The sequence below is a fragment of the Erythrolamprus reginae genome, unplaced genomic scaffold (assembly GCF_031021105.1).
Source record: "Erythrolamprus reginae isolate rEryReg1 unplaced genomic scaffold, rEryReg1.hap1 H_3, whole genome shotgun sequence".
NCBI lineage: Eukaryota > Metazoa > Chordata > Lepidosauria > Squamata > Dipsadidae > Erythrolamprus > Erythrolamprus reginae.
Genome location: NW_027248484.1, coordinates 540,422 through 557,810, shown reverse-complemented (window position 1 = coordinate 557,810; position 17,389 = coordinate 540,422). Strand labels below are relative to the sequence as shown.

The 17,389-nt window shown below is 43.4% G+C and overlaps 1 protein-coding gene across 2 annotated transcripts in view; it reads left to right on the top strand.

Annotated features, from left to right (window-relative positions):
* The window catches only part of LOC139155542 (dual specificity mitogen-activated protein kinase kinase 3-like), a 66,654-nt gene extending 60,090 nt beyond the window's left edge, over positions 1 to 6,564 (top strand). For both annotated transcript variants that reach the window (XM_070730722.1, XM_070730723.1), the window contains exons 11-13: positions 546 to 685; positions 822 to 867; positions 2,107 to 6,564. In XM_070730722.1, coding sequence (XP_070586823.1) covers positions 546 to 685; positions 822 to 867; positions 2,107 to 2,190 — 270 coding nt within the window. In that variant the 3' untranslated portion in view covers positions 2,191 to 6,564. The remainder of the gene's footprint in view (positions 1 to 545; positions 686 to 821; positions 868 to 2,106) is intronic.
* Positions 6,565 to 17,389: the final 10,825 nt, after the last annotated feature.

Sequence of the window (17,389 nt, the reverse complement as noted above, 5' to 3'; positions counted from 1 at the left end):
TCTACTTCTTCTTCTACTTCTTCTTCTACTTCTTCTTCTTCTACTTCTTCTTCTTCTTCTTCTTCTTCTTCTTCTTCTTCTACTTCTTCTTCTACTTCTTCTTCTTCTACTTCTTCTTCTTCTTCTACTACTACTTCTTCTTCTACTTCTTCTACTTCTTCTTCTTCTACTTCTACTTCTACTTCTTCTTCTTCTACTTCTTCTTCTTCTTCTTCTACTACTACTTCTTCTTCTACTTCTTCTACTTCTTCTTCTTCTACTTCTTCTTCTACTTCTTCTTCTTCTACTTCTACTTCTTCCTTTTCCTTTTCCTCCTCCTCCTCTTCTTCTTTTTCTTCTGCTTCCTCCTCTTTTTATTTTTCTTCTTCCTCTTCCTCCTCTTCCTCTTCTTCTTCCTCCTCCTCCGCCTTCTCCTCCTCTTTGTAAACCCCACCCCCTCCCAGCGTTACTAATATTATCTCGTTGGGTGACGAAACATTGGCAAGGAAGCCCCCTGGTCTGCCCAGGTTCTCTCCTGTTGTCATCCACCCTTTGCCTCCCTCCAGATCGAGATGGCCATTCTCCACTTCCCCTACGACTCCTGGGGGACCCCCTTCCAGCAGCTGAAGCAAGTGGTGGAAGAGCCCTCCCCCCAGCTCCCAGCCGATCGCTTCTCCAAAGACTTTGTCGACTTCACCGCCCAATGGTGAGTCTCTTTTGAGTCTCCTGGGGAAGTTGGCCCCAAAGCCACTGGGTATTTTCTCTTGTTCCAATGATAAATCTTGATGCTTTGATGAGTGATGTTCTGGGTGGTGTTTTCTCTCCCCCCCCCCCCCCACCAGTCTGACGAAGGATCCTGCTAAACGAATGAGCTACTTAGAGATGATGGTGAGTTGATCTTCTTTCCCAGGGCCCAGTTTTAATCTGTTTAATTCAGATTCCAGCAGGTGAGTAGAAGGCAACTTGAATGCCTCCTCCTCCTTCTTTTTCTCTTCCTCCTCCTCCTCTTCTTCCTCCATCTCCTCCTTCACCTCTCCTTCTCCTTTTTCTCCTTCCTCTACTCCACCTCTCGTCCACCTCCTCCTCTTTCACCTCTCCTCCTCTTCCCCCTTTTCTCCTTCTCCTTCTCCCCTTCATCTCTCCTCCTCTTCCTCCTTCTTTTTTTCCTTCTTATTCTTCTCCTCCACCTCTCCTCCTCCTTTTTTCTCCTCTTCTCCTTTTTCTCCTTCTTGTTCTACTCCTTCGCCTCCTCCTCCCCCTCCTCCCCTCCTTCTCCTTTTTCTCATCCTCTTCTTTTTCTCCTTGTTCTCCTCCTTCGCCTCTCCTCCTCCTCTCCTCCTTCTCCTTTCTCCTTCTCCTCCTCTTTTCCCCCCTCCTCTTCTCCTTTTTCTCCTCTTTCACCTCTCCTCCGTTTCCTTTTTCTCCTTCTCCTCCACCTTTTTCTCCTTTTTCTCCTTCTTGTTCTCTTCCTCCACCTCTCCTCCTCCTCCTCCTCCCCTCCTTCTCCTTTTTCTCTCCTTTTTCTCCTTGTTCTCCTCCTTCGCCTCTCCTCCTTCTCCTTTCTCCTCCTCCTCCTCCTTTCCCCCCTCCTCTTCTCCTTTTTCTCCTCTTTCTCCTCTTTCACCTCTCCTCCTTTTCCTTTTTCTCCTTCTCCTCCACCTTTTTCTCCTTCTTGTTCTACTCCTTCGCCTCTCCTCCTCCTTTTTCTCCTTCTCCTTTTTCTCATCCTCTTCTTTTTCTCCTTGTTCTCCTCCTTCGCCTCTCCTCCTCCTCTCCTCCTTCTCCTTTCTCCTTCTCCTCCTCCTTTTTCCCCTCCTCTTCTCCTTTTTCTCCTTTTTCTCCTCGTTCTCCTCTTTCACCTCTCCTCCTTTTTTTCCTTCTCCTCCACCTTTTTCTCCTCGTTCTCCTCCTTCACCTCTCCTCCTTCTCCTTTTTCTCCTTCTCCTTTCTTTTTATTCTCCTCCTCTCCTCCTCCTCCTTCTCCTTCTTTCTCTCCTCCTCCTTCTCCTCTCACCCTTCTCCTTTTCCTTCTCCTCCTCCTCTCCTCCTTCGTTTTCTCCTTCTCTTCCTCCTCCTCACTCCCACAACTAACCCCCTCACACACTTTTTCTCCTCTTTCTCCGACAGGATCACCCCTTCTTCACTCTCCACGATACCAAAGTTACCGAGATGGCTTCCTTCGTCACGGAAATCCTCGGGGAAGACTCTTAAATTTCTCCTCCCCCTCCCGCCTCCCTCTACCCCCTCCTCCCCCCCCTCCAACCTCGCCGTTGTGCGAAATAAACTGGAGTACCATCGGCCGTCTTTCTCCCCGGTGGGAAGAACCGAGGCAGTTTGTGAAAACTTCGCACGACCGGCGGTTTGCACAAAGTGGATTGAATGTCTTTGTCCGGCGACCCTCTGCCCCACATTTTAACCTCACCTCCGTATCTTCGAAAGATAGAGGAGGGGGGCCACAGCGACTGGGGTGCCCCCCCAAACCTGCGCGAAGAAATCTTAATTTCGGAAGCGCCGTTTGCAGGGACGCGAAGTCGGTCCTTGAAATTCTTCACTGCCGTTTCACCTGCCGGGGTGTGTGTGAATTTTCGGGGTTGCAACTGTGGACATGCAGAATTTTTTTCTAGACTTAATCGAAATCCCTCCGTCCTTTTGAAGAGTGACCCACGGACGCCTCTGCTAAAAAGAAGCTTGTGCCGGCTTTTTAACACTCTGCAATTCCCCCCCCCCAAAAAACCAATAATCTCTATGGAAAATCGAGAAGTTTTAAGTAGTTTCTGGGAGTAGGTATTCTATTTTTATTTTATTTTTTGGCAATTCTCTCTTTTTTCGCGCTCTCTCTTTTTTTTAAAACTCCGTGGCAGCATTCCTCAATTTCAGCAATTTTAAGGAAGTTTAAAGACTTTCAACGCCCAGCATTCTTCAAAAGCCACGCAGGCAGGAGGTGAAGTCCACAGGTCTTAAAGTTGAAAAGCTGTTCTGGAGGAACAATTTCTCTTCTCTCTCCAACCCCTCCCCTCCAAAATCCAAACATCTCCCACCTCCTGGAAGAATTTTACAGCCCAATTTCGTAGCCTCTGCCGCTGGATTGCAAAGTTCCTAACCCATCCCTTGGTTATTTGTTGCCTCTTTCCAATGTTTACAATCAACAAATTCAGACACAAAGAGGATATTTGATCGTTTTGGTATCGGCAGCCCGAAGTTCACATGCCTTGTCGAAACGTCTTTGGTCTTTTCAACATAAACGGCTGTTTTGATATATGTTTCACCTTTAAAAGAAATGGACTGGGCAGCCCACCAAACCCCAAAATGGCCGGCTATTGTGTGGGTGACATCGCTGGAGGTCGAAAATGTTAATTAGAAACGGAAATGGCCTCCAATGGGTTTCAAGAGATGGATTTGGAGTGGATTACCTTTAACTGCACTGAAATTGGGAAGATTTGTTGATCCGGTGAATTGATTCCTCCTTTCTCACTCCTTCGCTCCAAGACTGATCCACCAGAAGTTTGCTTCCTTGTCCACCACCACCCCTCCACAAAACCCAAGTTTTGCACACCTATGTCCTCCGGTGCCAACAATGTAGTTTAGTCTACTGTGTGAACCCAATGGTGGATGAACAGCACATGAATTACGTTCACCAATTCAAGCACTCACCTCTGCATTGAAAGCTCATGAGATTCTGACCGAGATATACCCATCATGGTTTAGGAGCTAACAAAGACCTTGTTTCACACCTATGTACCGCATATTGGCTTGCACACAGAGTTAGTCATGCTAGAACTATGGTGGTTAAGTGATGGGTTTTTCAGCCTGTTCGAGAACATCTGGATTGAAGTGGAAGACGCTTGACCTATGAAAGATGTGCTTCTTGCATTGAGCCCATTTCTGTTTGATAATCTATATCTTACTACTGCAGGGGGGGGAAACCCCCTTAGGAACATGGGTGATGTGTGAATGGTTCTTAAATGGGGAACTAATGAAATATTTTTTCTTCGCCTTACCTCCAAAGAACTCAACAACGTGGAGAATTCTTCCCTTTTGACATTTTGCTTCTAGGAAAATGTTCTCCCTACTCAAAAGCAAATTATTACCTTTGGCTTAATTGTCCCTTTTTGTTTTTCAATAAATTCTCTCCCTTCTGCTTTTCCCACCAAAAGTAAATTATCGTTTAAGTGTGTGTAAATGTTTGTGCAAGTGATGAATAGGCGTGGAGGAAGCAATAGTGGTGGAAATTTTCAAGAGGATGTTAAAACACAAGACACCAAGAAAAAAAAGAGGAATCTTATTTTAAAAGACACTGGAAAGTGTTGTATGTTAGCAGTGTATGAGTCAGATGCTAAAAGAACAAATCTACCTACTATTTATTTTATCCGTCCAGTCTGAAGAAATGAGCCTTCTCAAACTATGACTTGGTCTTCACCCACAGACATTTCCACTGGGGTTTGAATGAGTTGCTAGTCCCTATTGATCCCTTAGATTAGAATATCTCAGCCTTGGCAATATAACATCCTTCTGCAAGATTATTTTAAAAATAAAGTTTGCCAAACCTGATCAGCTTTGAGAAACTCTGGTGATCTATCACCCAAGTGCTAACCAGACCCACAGTGTTCCCTCTAATTTTTTGGGGGGGTGGATGGAAAAGTATAGTGTCTGAGCGGCAGTCCCTTCGGGACTGGGCGGCACAGAAATAATAAACAAACAAACAAACAAAAAACCCACCCTGTTTTGCCTCAGAGAATTTCAAAATAAAATATTGTACTGTGTGTCTATAACAGTGAGCTCATAATAGGGCAACTCTGTCAATATCAAAATGCCACTTAAATAGTTGAGCTGTTTCAAACTAGATTTTGATTTTCTTTCTCTCTTCCTTACTCCCATTCTTTTTCTTTCTCTTTTCCTTCCTCTCTTTTTTCTATCTGTTTCTCTCTCTTCCTCTCTTCCTCTCTCTCTCCTTCCCTCTCACTCTTTCCCTCTCGGCTTCTGGGCAGGTTTGGAAAACTCTGAGTTGATGATGATTTTTAAGTGAGCGATTGCTCACTGCTCAGCTTAGAGGGAACTATGCAGACCCAGCCAATATAATATTTTTCAGGATCAGCTGTCGGTCGGTCCCTCACACCTCCATAAGGGGTTTTTTAAATCTAGGCTAATTTTAATTGCGCCCTAGAAATTTATTCGGACAGGAATAAATGTTCTAAAAGGTGGCTTTCGTTGAGCTGTTCCAATAGGTCTGAGTTACTGATCTCTTTGAAGACCACCGGTCTGACCTTAACGTCTTTAGATAAGACGGGTGGAAAATAAATACACTTCCCTTCCAGATGTTTAACCTCCCCTTTTGAGAGTTTCTGTCGCCTTAAGTTACCTATAAATAAAAGCTGAATTTTAAAAACGAATGTTAATTTGCAGATCATGAACGATTCGGGGAGACTATTCCATCCCTTCCCTTTGTAAGTTGTTCCACTTTTGGGTTTTGAGCTGATCCTATGTGATTTGGGGGAGGATTCCAGGCTTGATCCAAGGCCTCACCCCAAAGCCCCTGCTTCCGTATTGTTATCGCTTGAACCAATGAACAGAGATACTCCCAATCATGTTTTCCCAATTTAATAATAATAACAACAGAGTTGGAAGGGACCTTGGAGGTCTTCTAGTCCAACCCCCTGCTTAGGCAGGAAACCCTACACCACTTCAGACAGATGGTTATATCAAATCTTTAAAAACCTCCAATGTTGGAGCATTCACAACTTCTGGAGGCAACTTCTGTTCCACTGATCCATTGTTCTAACTGTCAGGAAATTTCTCCTTAGTTCTAAGTTAACTTCTCTCCTTGTTTAGTTAACTTGTTCTGGTTTGTGTTTCTTTAAAAAACTGACCTTTTTTTGGAAGCAAATGTAGAAAATGTTTCCTGCATATATTTCTTTTTCTTTTGAGTCTAGTGTTAACGCTTCTCAACCTGGACCCCTTGATGGTTGCTTCCATTCGCAGAATTCTCCAGCCAGCACGAGAGATGGGATTCTGGGAGTAGAAGTCCACGCAACTAAAAAGTTGCTAAATTTGAACCATGCTGGTCTAATCAGATGGACTTTGGGTAGCAGGTTTTGGGTATCTGTAATATTTTTCTTTCTGATTTTGGATTTGCAAGAACCATTGCTTCCCGAGCCTCTCCATCTCCTTCTCGTCCTTCAGTGTTTGTTTCTTCAAATGCATGCCTTTGGATTTTACAGGGTTTGAGTTCCTTCCTTCTCCATCTTGCAAAATAATAATAATTTTGATTTGCAACCCAGCAAATGAAATGACCCACAGAGCTCCTTTGTGGACCACGAGCTGGGTCTCCATGGGGCAAAATGTGACCAGCTTTTCCAGGCTGATCTTGGTTTGGAGAAAGCTTTGAGTCCCAAACTCTCCACCCTTTTATTTTTATTTTTTCCTTTCACCCCTTCTTCTCCCTCCCCTTCCCCCCTGTCAGGTTTCCAGGGGAAATGGAAGACTATTTATATTTAGACAAGGAACTACGGGTGCTTTTATGATTTGAAAGGTTCTCTCTAATAACTAACTCAGTTGTTGGTTTTCAATAAAAGAAGCTCCCGATCTTAATTTCTGGCTTGCTGGCTTTCTTGGAAAAGGGAGTGGTGCGTTCCTTCGTTCGTTCGTTCAATCACATTGAAATTTTCTACAAAAAGAGGGATTGGATCTGAATCTGGGCTTATTGACCTCTCAATTACAGGATAGTCCTTGACTTGAAACGATTTTGCTTAGTGACAGTTCAAAGTGCCAACAAATGGCAACATTTTATTTTATTTATTTTATTTTATTTTATTATTGATTGATTTGATTTGATTTGTATGCCGCCCCTCTCCGTAGACTCGGGGCGGCTCACAACACAATAAAACAGTTCATGGCAAATCTAATAATTTACAATTTAAAATATTTTTAAAAACCCCATTATTAAGCAGACATACATACAAACATACCATACATAAATTATATGGGCCCGGGGGAAATATCTCAGTTCCCCCATGCCTGACAGCAAAGGTGGGTTTTGAGGAGTTTACGAAAGGCAAGGAGGGTAGGGGCAGTTCTAATCTCTGGGGGGAGCTGGTTCCAGAGAGTCGGGGCCGCCACAGAGAAGGCTCTTCCCCTGGGGGCCGGCCAACCGACATTGTTTAGTTGATGGGACCCGGAGAAGGCCCACTCTGTGGGACCTAATCGGTCGCTGGGATTCATGCAGCAGAAGGCGGTCTTGGAGATATTCTGGTCCGATGCCATGAAGGGCTTTATAGGTCATAATCAACACTTGCAACCATGTTCGGGTTTGAAACCGTTGCACATTGTATGGTCAACATTCAGGCATTTGGTCATTGGTGTGTTATTTCCCACAATTGCAGCATTTAAAGAGAGTCGCCATTTGAGGCCTTCCCAGCTGGCTTTGGACAAATAAAGTCAACAGGGAAATGTGGTTTAGCATAATAACTGCCTAATGATAATACAGGTATTGCCTGCTAAATCCCATTGGGGGGCAAACGCACTTAGGGTTAGGGTTAGCTCCCCATGAATTCAGGGAATACTTGGAGTGCATGGTTATGGGTAGGAGGGTGCTGACTTCAAGCCTGCCCTATTTACTTTCTGTGGCAAAGTCTGAGGGTCACCCAACAAGCAATGCACCACATTTTTTTTGCTTAGCCTACAGTAATGGTACGAATGTGAAACTTTAGATATACATTATTTGAATTCTCAGGAGTGCGTGTGTATATTTTTGCATTTCTTCGGACAGAACATAAACACAACATACAAACACGTATAGACACACACACACCAAAAGATATTCTCATCCATTAAACACATTTTTACGGCTATTACAGTCGGCGATACAGAAAAAAGAAAATTGGTTCTTGTTATTTAATTTATATAGATATTTGTCCTGCTTTTTACCGCCTTGTGTCAATCAATATTATAATATTTCAATTAATACAAATCAAATCATTTATTATCTATCTTTAAAGAGTTGATATTTAAATAACATTGCCCTTCTTACTCTTATATCTATCTTATATCTCCAAGTCCCGGAGAGGGGCAGCATACAAATCTAATAAATAATAATAATAATAATAATAATAATAATAATAATAATAATAATTCATAATTATACTCCTAATTTTGTTCTTTCCTTGTTTCTAACCATTCACGAAATGAGTTGCAAGTTTTGTAATATTCTGAGAATTCTTTATTGTTTAATTTTAATGTCAATAGCCTATGATGAATTTTTATTTTAAGACTCTGGGCTGTTCATTTAACCCAGGGGGATCCACCCTTGTGAACTTTATGACTTGTGGCTACAGTGATCCCTCCATTATCGCGAGGGTTCCGTTCCAGGACCCCTCGCGATAATCGATTTTTTGCGATGTAGGGTTCTGGAAGTAAAAACACCATCTGCGCATGCGCGCCCTTTTTTTTCATGGCCGCGCATGCGCAGATGGTGGGGTTTGCGTGTGGGCGGCAGGGAAGACCCAGGGAAGGTTCCTTCGGCCGCCCAGCAGCTGATCTGCTCGGTAGCGCAGCAGCAGCGAGGAGCCGAAGATCGGGGTTTCCCAGCCGCCCGCGCAAAGGGGAAACCCCGATCTTCGGCTCCTCGCTGCTGCTGCGCTACCGAGCAGATCAGCTGCTGGGCGGCCGAAGGAACCTTCCCTGGGTCTTCCCCGCCGCCTCGGCTCCTCGCTGATGCCCGCCCACCGTTTGCCGCTCGCCCGTTCACCCACCCGCCCGCCGTTTGCCGCTCGCCCGTTCACCCGTCCACCCGCTGTTTGCCGCTCGCCCGTTCACCCGCCGCTCGAGAGCAAGAGGAAGGAAGAGAGTGACGTCATCGTGGGGAAAATCGCGATATAGCGTTTCGCGAAGATCGAGATCGCGAACATCGAGGGATCACTGTATTTAACTCCCGGAATTCACCACCCTTCCACTCATTTACCCCAAGGTGGTGCTGTTGGTTTACGTTGCATTCTGCTGGGGGGTCAAGGATATTTATAAAATTTAATGCAATTGCAGGCTCTCGTTTTTCAAAAGCTAGTTTCTCATTTCTGTCTTCCCAGCACTTAGGTGGATGAGATTGAAGGAGGGAGACAGATGGGAGTGCTAAGGCAAGATAATTTGGATTTTAGAGGTGGAATTTGGCGATTGGGCATCCAAAGCAGTAATGGCTTACGACCAGTTCCTCCGAACCGGTGGCGGAAATTTGCCCCCGCTCGCTGGCTGGCCATGCCTCCAGTCGCCACTCCTTGAAAGTGGCTTGCAAAGAATCCTCTGTGCATGCACAAAGGTTTTTGCGCACAGGGGGTCATATCCCCGGCATAGAAACATAGAAGACTGACGGCAGAAAAAGACCTCCTAGTCCATCTAGTCTGCCCTTATACTCTTTCCTGCATTTTATCTTAGGATGGATCTATTTTTATCCCAGGCATGTTTAAATTCAATTCCTGTGGATTTACCAACCACGTCTGCTGGAAGTTTGTTCCAAGCATCTACTACTCTCAGTCAAATAATATTTTCTCATGTTGCTTCCGATCTTTATTTTATTTATTCATTTGTCCAATACACAATACATATGGAAGAGAATAGACATGAAGTAATATATATAAAGATAATATGTAAAAATAGAGGAGAAGATATATGTAAGGAAGAAAATATATACAGTATGATATATGAGATAAAGGAAAGACAACTGGACAGGGGACGAAAGGCACACTAGTGCACTTATGTACGCCCCTTACTGACCTCTTAGGAACCTGGAGAGGTCAATCGTGGATAGATCTTTCCCCAACTAACCTCAGATTGTGCCCTCTTGTTCTTGTATTCACTTTCCTATTAAAACATTTCCCTCCTGAACCTTATTTAACCCTTTCACATATTTAAATGCTTCGATCGTATCCCCCCTTTCCCATCTGTCCTCCAGACCAGTGTTTCCCAACCTTGGCAACTTGAATATATTTGGACTTCAACTCCCAGAATTCCCCAGCCAGCGAATGCTGGCTGGGGACTTCTGGGAGTTTAAGTCCAGATATCTTCAAGTTGTCAAGGTTGGGAAACACTGCTCCAGACTATACAGATGGAGTTCATGAAGTCTTTCCTGATCAGTTTTATGCTTAAGATCTTCCACCCTTTTTGTAGCCTGTCTTTGGACCTGTTCAATTTTATCCATATCTTTTTGTAGGTGAAATCTGCAGAACTGAACACAGTACTCCAAATGGGGTCTCACCAGCTATACAGATTTCATTGTTTATTTTTTCATCCCAGTTCAGTTAAACAGAACATCCCTTCTTACTTTAGCTTTAAATCTGATATCTTCTTCAAACCTAAAAGAAGACCTAAGAATGTGCAACCGTGTGCAATTTGCTTTTTTCTTGTTCTGGGTTATGAATGGCTTTTTTCTCTCCTTTCTTTATTACACCATTTTCAAATAGCCTCCAATTCTCTCAATAAAAAGAGAGCGACTTATGCCCCCTTCTGTGTAGCCAAACTGGTTAAACCAGCGGTCCCCAAACTACGGCCCGCAGGCCACATGCGGCCCACTGAGGCCATTTATCCGGTCCGCCAGTGAGTGACAAGAGCACAGGGAAAAGAGAGAGAGAAAGAAAGAAAAGGGAAAGAGAGGGAGGGAAGGAGGAGAGGAATGAAGGAGGGAAGGAAGGAAGGAGAAATGGAGGGAACAAGCAAGGAAGGAACGAAGGAAGAATGAAATGAATGGAGGGACAGAGGAAGGAAGGACTGTTTTTTTGGGGGGTAATTTTCTTTAATTTTTCTCTCAACATACCTTCAAACAACACAGTGTACCATCTAATTTTCCATGAATAAAATGCAGTATCTTGTTAGTAACTAATATCAATCATTTAAAAAGTTGCAAAAGTTTTTTTTTCTAATTTTGTCATCTAGTTACATTCATTTTCTTTTAATTAAATTTCCTCCAATTATATTTCTAACTTATTAACCATTATGCCAAAGTGTTTCCTTCTTTCTTTATACATTTTTCATAAGCCAAGAAAATCTTGTATAGCCAATCAGATGTCAACAAAAGAAAATTAAAAACAAAACATAAACATATATGAATTTCAGACCTTCTCCCCCCTCTAAATAGTACGTTCCCATTTTGTTTTTTACTTTAAAACAAGGTATGTGCAGTGTGCATCGGAATTTGTTCATAGTTTTTTTTTATAGTCCGGCCCTCCAACAGTCCGAGGGACAGTAAATTGGCCCCCTGTGTAAAAGGTTTGGGGACCCCTGGGTTAAAAAAATCAACGTGCCCAATACTCAATGCCCAGATTCGGTTTAAATTTTAAGAGCGTTAAAAGTTCTTGCTGGCTGCTCTAGAGGAGGATGAGAAGTGACAGCAGTCATTGTCTGATGGACCACAGAATCTCTCTTGTTCGTGGGGCGAGGAGGACGAATCGGATGCGAAGGGAAAGGAGCGTGATTGTAAGGCTAATACAATAGATCTTTGGTCCCCAGAGGAGGCAAATTTATGGGAAGAGCAGTTCCTCCAACATCACAAGACCGAAGTGAAATCATTAGGCCTCGTAAGCGATGTATCAGCTTCTTGTCCTCATCTCATCCTATTAAACAGTGTGTCAAACTGTTGACGATAAACTTGGTGATAATTTAATGGCTTGCCACTCTATCTGTGCTCAGTTTTGGAGACCTCACCTACAAAAAGATATGGATCAAATTGAACGGGTTCAAAGATGGGCTACAAAAAAAGCGGAAGGTCTTAAGCATAAAACGTATCAGGAAAGACTTCATGAACTCAATCTGTATAATCTGGAGGACAGAAGGGAAAGGGGGGACATGATCAAAACATTTAATTATATCAAAGGGTTAAATAAGGTCCAGGAGGGAAGTGTTTTTAATAGGAAAGTGAACCCAAGGACATAGGGGCACAATCTGAGGTTAGTTGGGGGAAAGATCAGAAGCACCGTGAGAAAATAATATTTGACTGAAAGAGTTGTAGATGCTTGGAACAAACTTCCAGAAGACGTGGTTGGTAAATCCACAGGAACTGAATTTAAACATGCCTGGGATACCCATCCAAATATGAAATACATGAAATAGTATAAGGGCAGACTAGATGGACCAGGAGGTCTTTTTCTGCCGTCAATCTTCTATGTATATAATATAATGTACCGGTATATATTTTGTGTGACTGTGTATAATATGTATGTATACATAAGGCGTATATACATAGAATTAAATAGTATATTTTGGATGTTCAGTAATAGTAAATAGATAAGGGAATTGTCTCTCTTTGAAGTGAGGAGAAGCCAGGCACCCTAACCCAAACCCTTGATGTGAGTGACGTCCAGTTGGCCACCTTTAAGCCAGTCACATGACCTTTAAGTCACCACCGCCCGGTCACATGACCGTCAAGCCATTCCCATCTGGTCACATGGCTGGCAAGCCACACCCACAAAACAAGCCACACCCACAGTGTGATAGTAAACATTTTTGCAGCCCTTCACTGGCCTGGAGGAACATTCTCCATGGAGTCGCGATGGGTTGGAGCCGACTTCACCACTAACTATAACAACCACAACTTTGAAAAGTGTTCGGAAACTTCAGATCGTGCAGAATGCAGCTGCGAGAGCAATCATGGGCTTTCCCAAGTATGCCCATGTTACACCAACACTCCGCAGTCTGCATTGGTTGCCGATCAGTTTCCGGTCACAATTCAAAGTGTTGGTTATGACCTATAAAACCTTTTATGGCACTGGACCAGATTATCTCAAGGACCGCCTTCTGCCGCATGAATCCCAGTGACCAGTTAGGTCCCACAGAGTGGGTCTTCTCCGGGTCCCGTCAACTAAACAATGTTGTTTGGCGGGACCCAGGGGGAGAGCCTTTTCTGTGGCGGCCCCAGCCCTTTGGAACCAACTCCCCCCAGAGATTAGAATTGCTCCCACCCTCCTTGCCTTTTCTAAGCTTCTTAAAACCCACCTCTGCCATCAGGCATGGGGGAACTGAGATATTCTTTCCTCATAGGCCTTACAATTTATGCATGGTATGTTTGTATGTATGTTTGGTTTTATAATAAGGTTTTTTTTAGTTGTTTAATATTGGATTGTTACATGCTGTTTTTTGTCACTGCGGAGAGGGGCGGCATACAAATCCAATAAATAAATAAATAAATAAGTAGGTAGGTAGGCAGGCAGGCAGGCAGGCAGGCAGGCAGGCAGGCAGGCAGGCAGGCAGGCAGGCAGGCAGGCAGACAGACAGACAGAGATAGAGGCAGAAACACACACACACACTGCTCAAAAAAAATAAAGGGAACACTTAAACAACACAATATAACTCCAAGTAAATCAAACTTCTGTGAAATCAGTCCACTTAGGAAGCAACACTGATTGACAGTCAATTTCAATGAGAATATTTAATTGATTCAGATCTAAGATGTGTTCTTTGAGTGTTCCCTTTATTTTTTTGAGCAATGTACGTAAGTATGTATGTATGTATGTATATATAAATATACATAAATATAACCTTATAAATAGGGGCGGCATACAAATCCAATAAATAAATAAATAGGTAGGTAGGTAGGTAGGTAGGTAGGTAGGTAGATAGATAGATAGATAGATAGATAGATAGATAGATAGATAGATAGATAGATAAATAGACATACAGACAGACAGACAGACAGACAGACAAACAAACAAATAAAAGAAAGGTTTGGGGATCGCTAAACGGGCTTCCTCTCCTCCTTCTATGTGCCCCAAACTTTTCATCCACGCCTTTGTGGGGAAGCTTAAGTTCCGACATGTCCAAATAGCTGCAGCGACTACCATGACGAAACCTTGAAAAAGGTTTTCTCTTACTCGGCGAGAAATCAATAGTTCCGTGGCAATTCTCCAAGATCTGCAGAAGGAGCGGAAAGTGAGGAAGCAGACGGGAGATGTTAGTCTTGCACAAGGGTTATTGATCCACTCTGGGCCGATAGCTCTCTAGAGATCCACTCAAAGGAGTAGCAAAATGCCAGACTTCCCGAGTAAACTAGACAAGGAAACATGAGCAGATGAGCTAATTCTACTGTACTGAATGGAGCTCCCACTGTCTCTAAAAAGAGGCTCCCTTATGAATCCCTTCCTCCAATCTTATTTTTTATTTATTTATTCATTTGTCCAATACATAGGAAGAAAAATAGACATGTAGTAATATATATAAGGGTAAAGTGAACTTAGAGGAGAGGATATATGAAAGAAAGAAAATATATATGATAAGTGAGAGAAAGGAAAGACAATTGGACAGGGGACGAAAGGCACACCAGTGCACTTATGTACGCCCCTTACTGGCCTCTTAGGAACCTAGAGAGGTCAATTGTGGAGAGTCTAAGGGAGAAATGTTGGGGGTTAGGGGTTGACACAATTAAGTCCGGCAATGAGTTCCACGCTTCGATAACTCGATTGTTGAAATCATATTTTTTTACAGTCAAGTTTGGAGCGGTTCATGTTAAGTTTGAATCTGTTGCGTGCTCTTGTGTTGTTGCGGTTGAAGCTGAAGTAGTCATTGACCGGTAGGACGTTGCAGCATATGATCTTGTGGGCAATACTCAAATCGTGTTTTAGGCACTGTAGTTCTAGGCTTTCTAGGCCCAGGATTGTTAGTCTATTTTCGTAGGTATTCTGTTTCGCGTGGAGGTAGATAACTATTATGATTTAGTTGTCATGATTTGCACTTATGTATGCCACTTCTGTCCGAATATACAGAGCTACACAGCAGGACGTGTCAAGATACCAGAATTTATAGCGTGGCAATTTAGGAACCAGTGCAAAGAAATAACGGAGACACTGTTGTAGAAAATTAGCAGTAAACAGTTTTACTCTTCAGTACAAGCAAAATATCTTCTGCCTTAGTCTTCTATTTACAGGAACAAACTTTAACTACGTGCAGTAAAGCTTCCTTACATGTAGATACTAAACCAATCCAGGTTTCTCCATATCGTCTGGTGGGACCCAGGGGAATAGCCTTCTCTGTGGTGGCTCCGACCCTCTGGAACCAGCTCCCCCCAGATATCAGAGTTGCCCCCACCCTCCTTGCCTTTCGTAAACTCCTTAAAACCCACCTCTGCTGTCAGGCATGGGGGAATTGAAACATCTCCCCCTTGCCCATGTTGTTTTGGTGTATGATTGATTGTGTGCTTGTTTTTTATATATATTGGGGTTGTTTTTATGAATTTTTTAACCTAAAACTGTAATTAGATTGGTAAATATTAGATTTGTCACTATGTACTGTTTTTGCCATTGTTCAGAAGTCTCCCTAAAAAAAAAACCCCAAAGTGCTTTAAAATTCTCCTTCCTGCAGGATGTGTCTTGGACTTAGGATTTTCAAAGCGTGACTTTGTGCACTTTAGACCCACCTGATATCTCAGGACATGCTCGCCTGGAGCTGGTTACCTTGAGCAAACCGGTGGCCTCCGATTCTGCAATCCCCAGAAGAAACCATTTATCTCCCCGCTGACAGCCGAGCCGTCAACATGATCACGCCAAAGGCAGGATCAATAGCAATTCAGTTATGTTGTATTTTTAACCAGGCTTTCACAGGGCGGGTGTTTTGTGTTAAGTCCATTTAGCAGGAGCTCAGAGGCAGCGGGATGAAGACGGAGAGGCTGTCTCGAAGGCACCAGCGTTGGCTGACCCCAAACAGCCTTCATACTGGAAGAGGCTCTGAGCAGATCTGAAATTACATCTGAGAAGGCTACACATTCCAGGAGTTATTTATTAGAAGAACTGGTAGCAAAGGCAGAGGCAGAGAGAGAGAGAAAGCAACAGAAGAGTTTGCGTTGTCTTCGATGTGAATTTAGAACATATAAGACTGTTTGGAACCCATATTGCATCTTGGACATTAACACCCTTGAAAATGTCCAAAGATACTTCACCAGAAGAGCCCTTCACTCCTCCACTCGAAACAGAATCCCCTACGAAACTAGACTTACAATCCTGGGTCTTGAAAGCTTAGAACTACGATGATCTGAGTATTGCCCACAAGATCATATGTTGCAATGTCCTGCCTGTCAAAGGCTACTTCAGCTTCAGCCACAACAACACAAGAGCACACAACAGATTCAAGCTTAACATTAACCACTCCAAACATGACTGCAAAAAATATGACTTCAGTAATCGGGTTGTTGAAGCGTGGAACTCCTTACCGGACTCCATAGTATCATCCCCAAACCCCCAACATTTTACCCTTAGACTATCCACGGTTGACCACTCCAGATTCCTAAGACGTCGGTAAGGGGCGTACATAAGCGCACTAGGGAGGGAGAGAGGGAGAGAGTAAAGGAAAGAAGGAGGGAGGGAGGGAGAGAGAGAGAAAGAAATAAAGGAAGGAGGGAGGGGGAGATGGAGAGAGAAAAGGAAGAAGGGAGAGAGGTAGAGGGAAAGAGAGGGAAGGAAGGAAGGAGGGAGGGAGGGAAAGAGAGATTATAGAAAGGGAGAGAGAGGGAGGGAGACATTATAGGAAGGAAGGAAGGAGAGGGAGAGAGAGGGAGAGAGAGAAAAGGAAGGAAGGAGAGAGAAGGAGAGAGAAAAAAGGAAGGAAGGAGGGAGAGAGGGAGAGAGAAAAGGGAGGAGAGAGAGGGGTAGAGGGAGAGAGAGAAAAGGAAGGAAGGAGGGAGGGAGAGAGAGAGAGAGAGAGAGAAAGAAAGAAAGAAAGAAAGAAAGAAAGCAGAGTATGGAGATTGAGGCTGGGCATAGATATGGCAATTAATAGAAAGAAAAAAAATCCAAGGCCCAGGCAGGAATTCTCTCTCTCTCTCGGTCCAAAGTCCTTTCCTTTGTTATATTTAGCAAGATTCAAGAGGAGAAACCACGAGAGGCAAGCGAGTTCTGGGCTCCGCTAGCAGATGGATTTCAAAGGGGAAAGCCAGAATTTCGTTAGAAATAGAGACGCAGACCCTGTTGCTTTGAGCCTGACAAATAAGGCGTAAATAATTGAGCATCCTTGCTTTCTTTCTCGCCTGACAAATAAAAAACGCAGGCCTTTCTCTCTAACCTGCCTTCCTCCTACCCAAAAAAGATTTTCCCCCTTCCTCCGCCTTCTTCTTACGATTAGATTTCAGCAGTAAAAGCAAACGTTTGACTTTGGAGTCATAAAAATATCTCCCGTTAAAGTATCTTGGCTTTCGAGCACCAGTATTGATTAATAAATGGGATTCTCATAGCTGCTGGCATGTCTAACCTGGTTTACTTTGAATGCCCATCATTATATATATACAGGTGTATATATACTGTATATATATATAAAACGTGTTTTTGCTGAATTTTTAAAATTAAGGGAGACTAGGATAGCGCTATTTCGGCCTGTGATGTTCCCTCAATATACTAGGGTGATCCAACAGAAAACACACACACAAACACACACACACACACATATAGAAACATAGAAA